The sequence below is a fragment of the Hyla sarda genome, chromosome 9 (genome assembly GCF_029499605.1).
Source record: "Hyla sarda isolate aHylSar1 chromosome 9, aHylSar1.hap1, whole genome shotgun sequence".
NCBI classification, from domain to species: domain Eukaryota; kingdom Metazoa; phylum Chordata; class Amphibia; order Anura; family Hylidae; genus Hyla; species Hyla sarda.
Genome location: NC_079197.1, coordinates 175309438 through 175316264, shown reverse-complemented (window position 1 = coordinate 175316264; position 6827 = coordinate 175309438). Strand labels below are relative to the sequence as shown.

The window sequence follows — 6827 nt, the reverse complement described above, 5'->3', positions numbered from 1 at the left end:
ACCAGGAAGAAGGTATCATTATGTCCAGGATTAGACGGCTCCACGTTCACAGGTTAATTCCTTCTCTTTCGTCCCCGATCACCTGTTCTAAAACACAACATCTTGCCGGGAGCAATGAGAGTACCACCCACTTCTGGCATCCACTGCCACCCAACCTGAGACGCAAGACATGTGACCAGAAGAGCAAATCATCCCAGAGCCAAGACACCTCAGTCAATATTTGTCAGGTCTGGGAGGAAAAACTTCTCAGTAGCTCCGTTTGACGCAATCGAGGTGGAAGCTCCCAGGAGAATGAGCTCATGGAAAAGCTGAGTGTGCGGTCCCTGCTGTGGCACATGTCCTCACCATGAAGGACAGGCTGGAGGAGCTAAAGAGTAGAATCAGCCAGGATGACCTGCCCGACTTCGATGACCACTTGGCCTTCAATAACCCCGTTTTCCAAGATGTTGAGGCGAATGAGATGGACCTGTTCTTCCAGCAGGTCTCCAACCTGTCCGAAGCCCTGAAGAAGCTGAAAGCCTTGGCCGAGAGCATCGAGCACAAACAAGAAGAGGTTCTGTGCAGCACGACCGGAGCCAAGATCTGCGAGGGGAAGAAAGAGCTAAGTGTCATGAAGGACCTGCTCACCGCTGACGCCAAGTCCCTGCAGTCCCAGCTCAGCCTCATGAAGAACAGCTTGGCCCAAGACGAGAAGAACTGGATGGCCGAACACCGGATCCGCCAAAGTCAATTCACCGTCTTAACCAACAAATTCCGGGAGATCATGGCCCAACATTACATCAACGAGACCCGGTACGTGGGGAAACTGAAGGATCAGATCGTGCGGCAGGCGGAGTTGGCCGGCCTGGACCTCCAAGAGGAGGAAATCAATGAACTCATCGGCAGCGCGATGGCTCCTCAGATTGTTGGCCATGGCTTGGAGATTCTGAAGGCCAAACAACACTTGGCCATGGCCCAGGAGAGACACAAGCAGCTGCTGGACCTGGAGGTCCAGATCACCGAGCTGCACTCCCTCTTCATCCAGTTGGATCTGTTGGTGTCGGAGCAGGAAGATGTGATCAATAACATCGAGTACAATGTCCTGAACACCATGGACTATATCTCACAGTCCAACGAGCAGGTGAAGAAGGCCCTAAAGTACCAGAGACAGTCCCGGATCGCTGCCGCCATATCTGCCGTGTTAGGACTCTGTGCATGCTGCACCTGTCTCTCCTGTCTGGCTGGACCTTTGCGATAACAAAGGACCATTAACCCTTTACCGTCCGGATATTATAACACTGCGGGAGTTTTATAAGAGGAGCAGCTGATGTCTCCATATTTATTTGTGACATATGGCTGGAACTAGGGAACAATATATTGTATTCACTTGTCGGCCTGAAGTGGCTGATAACAGGGAGCAATAGACTGTATTCACCTGCAGGTGTAGCGCCTCCAGCATGTCCCCATAGACAAGTGTTTCCCAACCGGGGTGCCTCCAGCTGTTGCAAAACTACAACTCCCAGCATGCCCGGACAGCCGTTGGCTGTCCGGGCATGTTGGGAGTTGTAGTTTTGCAACAGCTGGAGGCACCCTGGTTGTGAAGCACAGTCATAGACTGTGGAATTTGTGGGGCTGACGGTGAATTTGTCCTATGGTGCATTCTTGCTGCTAGAATGATGATGATGAGTTTATTATGTTATATATTTGTTACTTTACAAAAGAGTAAAAAATGGCGTCATGCGAGGTAACGGTCTGTGGTCTCATTTCTCCATCATGATGGGCGCACACTGCGAGGGCTGTATACTGAGCAGTGCAGGGTATACGGTGGGATTGGCAATAGGAGATCATTGCACTGAGGTGACCCTGCTGCTGGGGAGGGAGGGTAAAGAGTGGAGCGCTCCCTGCTGAGGAGGGAGGGCAGATAAGTGGAGCGCTCCCTGCTGAGGAGGGAGGGCAGATAAGTGGAGCGCTCCCTGCTGGGGAGGGAGGGCAGATAAGTGGAGCGCTCCCTGCTGAGGAGGGAGGGCAGATAAGTGGAGCGCTCCCTGCTGAGGAGGGAGGGCAGATAAGTGGAGCGCTCCCTGCTGAGGAGGGAGGGCAGATAAGTGGAGCGCTCCCTGCTGAGGAGGGAGGGCAGATAAGTGGAGCGCTCCCTGCTGGGGAGGGAGGGCAGATAAGTGGAGCGCTCCCTGCTGAGGAGGGAGGGCAGATAAGTGGAGCGCTCCCTGCTGAGGAGGGAGGGCAGATAAGTGGAGCGCTCCCTGCTGGGGAGGGAGGGCAGATAAGTGGAGCGCTCCCTGCTGAGGAGGGAGGGCAGATAAGTGGAGCGCTCCCTGCTGAGGAGGGAGGGCAGATAAGTAGAGCGCTCCCTGCTGGGGAAGGGGTGAAGGGGAGAATAAGTAGAGCGCTCCCTGCTGGGGAGGGGGTGAAGGGGAGAATAAGTAGAGCGCTCCCTGCTGGGGAGGGGGTGAAGGGGAGAATAAGTAGAGCGCTCACTGCTGGGGAAGGGGTGAAGGGAAGTAGTAGCTGGGGTAATAGTAGTTGTGGTGGTGATGGTGGTGGTGGTAGTAGTAGCTGGGGTAATAGTAGTTGTGGTGGTGGTGGTGGTAGTAGTAGTAATTGGGGTAATAGTAGTTGTGGTGGTAGTAGTAGTAGTAGCTGAGGTTGTAGTTGTGGTGGTAGTAAAAGCTGAGATAGTGGTAGTGGTGGTAGTTGAGGTAGTAGTAATAGTAGTTGTGGTGGTAGCAGTAGTAGCTGGAGGTAATAGTATTAGTTGTGGTGGTAGTAGTAGTAGCTGTGGGTAATAGTAGTAGTTGTGGTGGTGGTAGTAGCTGGGGGTAACAGTAGTAGTTGTGGTGGTAGTAGTAGTAGCTGGGGGTAATAGTAGTAGTTGTGGTGGTGGTAGTAGTAGTAGTAGCTGTGGGTAATAGTAGTAGTTGTGGTGGTGGTAGTAGCTGGGGGTAACAGTAGTAGTTGTGGTGGTAGTAGTAGTAGCTGGGGGTAATAGTAGTAGTTGTGGTGGTGGTAGTAGTAGTAGTAGTAGCTGTGGGTAATAGTAGTAGTTGTGGTGGTGGTAGTAGCTGGGGGTAACAGTAGTAGTTGTGGTGGTAGTAGTAGTAGCTGGGGGTAATAGTAGTAGTTGTGGTGGTAGTAGTAGTAGTAGCTGTGGGTAATAGTAGTAGTTGTGGTGGTGGTAGTAGCTGGTGGTAACAGTAGTAGTTGTGGTGGTAGTAGTAGTAGCTGGGGGTAATAGTAGTAGTTGTGGTGGTGGTGGTAGTAGTAGTAGTAGCTGTGGGTAATAGTAGTAGTTGTGGTGGTGGTAGTAGCTGGGGGTAACAGTAGTAGTTGTGGTGGTAGTAGTAGTAGCTGGGGGTAATAGTAGTAGTTGTGGTGGTAGTAGTAGTAGTAGCTGTGGGTAATAGTAGTAGTTGTGGTGGTGGTAGTAGCTGGGGGTAATAGTAGTAGTGGTGGTGGTAGTAGTAGTAGTAGTAGCTGTGGGTAATAGTAGTAGTTGTGGTGGTGGTAGTAGCTGGGGGTAACAGTAGTAGTTGTGGTGGTAGTAGTAGTAGCTGGGGGTAATAGAAGTAGTTGTGGTGGTAGTAGTAGTAGTAGTAGCTGTGGGTAATAGTAGTAGTTGTGGTGGTGGTAGTAGTAGCTGGGGGTAATAGTAGTAGTTGTGGTGGTAGTAGTAGTAGTAGTAGTAGCTGTGGGTAATAGTAGTAGTTGTGGTGGTGGTAGTAGCTGGGGGTAACAGTAGTAGTTGTGGTGGTAGTAGTAGTAGTAGCTGTGGGTAATAGTAGTAGTTGTGGTGGTGGTAGTAGCTGGGGGTAACAGTAGAAGTTGTGGTGGTAGTAGTAGTAGCTGGGGGTAATAGTAGTAGTTGTGGTGGTAGCAGTAGTAGCTGGGGGTAATAGTAGTAGTTGTGGTGGTAGTAGTAGTAGTAGCTGTGGGTAATAGTAGTAGTTGTGGTGGTGGTAGTAGCTGGGGGTAACAGTAGAAGTTGTGGTGGTAGTAGTAGTAGCTGGGGGTAATAGTAGTAGTTGTGGTGGTTTTAGTAGTAGTTGTTGTGGTGGTGGTAGTACTGTAGTAGTAGCTGGGGGTAATAGTAGTTGTGGTGGTAGTAGTTGTGGTGGTAGTACTGTAGTAGTAGCTGGGGTAATAGTAGTGGTGGTGGTGGTGGTAGTAGTTGTTGTGGTGGTAATAGTAGCTGGGGGTAATAGTAGTTGTGGTGGTAGTAGTAGTAGTTGGTGTGGTGATAGTACTGTAGTAGAAGCTGGGGGTAATAGTAGTTGTGGTGGTAGTAGTTGTGGTGGTAGTACTGTAGTAGTAGCTGGGGGTAATAGTAGTGGTGGTGGTGGTAGTAGTAGTAGTTGTTGTGGTGGTAGTACTGAAGTAGTAGCTGAGGGTAATAGTAGTATTTGTGGTGGTAGTAGTAGTAGTAGTAGCAGCTGAGGGTAATAGTAGTAGTTATGGTGGTGGTAGTAGTAGCTGAGGTTGTAGTTGTGGTGGTAGTAAAAGCTGAGATAGTGGTAGTAGTTGAGGTAGTAGTAATAGTAGTTGTGGTGGTGGTAGTAGTAGTAGTAGCTGGGGGTAATAGTAGTTGTGGTGGTATTAGTAGTAGTTGTTGTGGTGGTAGTACTGTAGTAGTAGCTGGGGGTAATAGTAGTTGTGGTGGTAGTAGTAGTAGCTGGGAGTAAAGTAGTTGTGGTGGTAGTGGTGGTAGTAGTAGTAGCTGGGGGTAATAGTAGATGTGGTGGTAGTAGTAGTAGTTGTTGTGGTGGTAGTACTGTAGTAGTAGCTGGGGGTAATAGTAGTTGTGGTGGTAGTAATAGTAGTAGTTGTGGTGTTGGTAGTAGTAGCTGGGGGTAATAGTAGTTGTGGTGGTATTAGTTTTAGTTGTTGTGGTGGTAGTACTGTAGTAGTAGCTGGGGTAATAGTAGTTGTGGTGGTAGTAATAGTAGTAGTTGTGGTGTTGGTAGTAGTAGCTGGGGGTAATAGTAGTTGTGGTGGTAGTAGTAGTAGTAGTAGTAGTAGCTGGGGGTAAAGTGGTTGTGGTGGTAGTGGTGGTAGTAGTAGTACCTGGGGGTAATAGTAGTAGTTGTGGTGGTAGTAGTAGTAGTTGTTGTGGTGGTAGTACTGTAGTAGTAGCTGGGGGTAATAGTAGTTGTGGGGGTGGTAGTAATAGTAGCTGGGGGTAATAGTAGTAGTTGTGGTGGTGGTGGTGGTACTGTAGTAGTAGCTGGGGGTTATAGTAGTTCTGGTGGTAGTAGTAGTATCTGGGGGTAATAGTAGTTGTGGGGGTGGTACTGTAGTAGTAGCTGGGGGTAATAGTAGATGTGGTGGTAGTAGTAGTAGCTGGGGGTAATAGTAGTTGTGGTGGTAGTAGTAGTAGCTGGGGGTAATAGTAGTTGTGGTGGTGGTAGTAGTAGCTGGGGGTAGTAGTAGTAGTTGTGGTGGTAGTAGTAGTAGCTGGGGGTAATAGTAGTTGTGGTGGTAGTAGTAGTAGCTGGGGGTAATAGTAGTTGTGGTGGTAGTAGTAGTAGCTGGGGGTAATAGTAGTTGTGGTGGTAGTAGTAGTAGCTGGGGGTAATAGTAGTTGTGGTGGTAATAGTAGTAGTAGCTGGGGGTAATAGTAGTTGTGGTGGTAGTAGTAGTAGCTGGGGGTAGTAGTAGTAGTTGTGGTGGTAGTAGTAGTAGCTGGGGGTAATAGTAGTTGTGGTGGTAGTAGTAGTAGCTGGGGGTAATAGTAGTTGTGGTGGTAGTAGTAGTAGCTGGGGGTAATAGTAGATGTGGTGGTAGTAGTAGTAGCTGGGGGTAGTAGTAGATGTGGTGGTAGTAGTAGTAGCTGGGGGTAATAGTAGATGTGGTGGTAGTAGTAGTAGCTGGGGGTAGTAGTAGATGTGGTGGTAGTAGTAGTAGCTGGGGGTAGTAGTAGTTGTGGTGGTAGTAGTAGTAGTAGCTGGGGGTAATAGTAGATGTGGTGGTAGTAGTAGTAGCTGGGGGTAATAGTAGTTGTGGTGGTAGTAGTAGTAGTAGCTGGGGGTAATAGTAGTTGTGGTGGTGGTAGTAGTAGTAGCTGGGGGTAATAGTAGTTGTGGTGGTGGTAGTAGTAGTAGCTGGGGGTAATAGTAGTTGTGGTGGTGGTAGTAGTAGTAGCTGGGGGTAATAGTAGTTGTGGTGGTGGTAGTAGTAGTAGCTGGGGGTAATAGTAGTTGTGGTGGTAGTAGTAGTAGTAGCTGGGGGTAATAGTAGTTGTGGTGGTGGTAGTAGTAGTAGCTGGGGGTAATAGTAGTTGTGGTGGTAGTAGTAGTAGTAGCTGGGGGTAATAGTAGTTGTGGTGGTGGTAGTAGTAGTAGCTGGGGGTAATAGTAGTTGTGGTGGTGGTTGTAGTAGTAGCTGGGGGTAATAGTAGTTGTGGTGGTAGTAGTAGTAGCTGGGGGTAATAGTAGTTGTGGTGGTAGTAGTAGTAGCTGGGGGTAGTAGTAGTTGTGGTGGTAGTAGTAGTAGTAGTAGCTGGGGGTAATAGTAGATGTGGTGGTAGTAGTAGTAGCTGGGGGTAGTAGTAGTTGTGGTGGTAGTAGTAGTAGCTGGGGGTAGTAGTAGATGTGGTGGTAGTAGTAGTAGCTGGGGGTAATAGTAGTTGTGGTGGTAGTAGTAGTAGCTGGGGGTAATAGTAGTTGTGGTGGTGGTAGTAGTAGTAGCTGGGGGTAATAGTAGTTGTGGTGGTAGTAGTAGTAGCTGGGGGTAATAGTAGTTGTGGTGGTAGTAGTAGTAGTAGCTGGGGGTAATAGTAGTTGTGGTGGTAGTAGTAGTAGCTGGGGGTAGTAGTAGATGTGGTGGTAGTAGTA

At 48.9% G+C, this 6827-nt stretch overlaps 1 protein-coding gene across 1 annotated transcript; it reads left to right on the top strand.

Moving 5' to 3' along the window:
• Positions 1–346: 346 nt before the first annotated feature.
• Positions 347–1387, top strand: LOC130290930 (syntaxin-3-like). Its single transcript, XM_056539173.1, has one exon. It carries the CDS (start codon positions 347–349, stop codon positions 1235–1237), a length of 891 nt encoding a protein of 296 aa, XP_056395148.1. The 3' UTR covers positions 1238–1387.
• Positions 1388–6827: the final 5440 nt, after the last annotated feature.

Coding starts and splice junctions, on each gene's coding strand:
- LOC130290930 (XM_056539173.1), top strand. CDS start 347: ATGAAGGACAGGCTGGAGGAGCTAAAGAGTAGAATCAGCCAGGATGAC.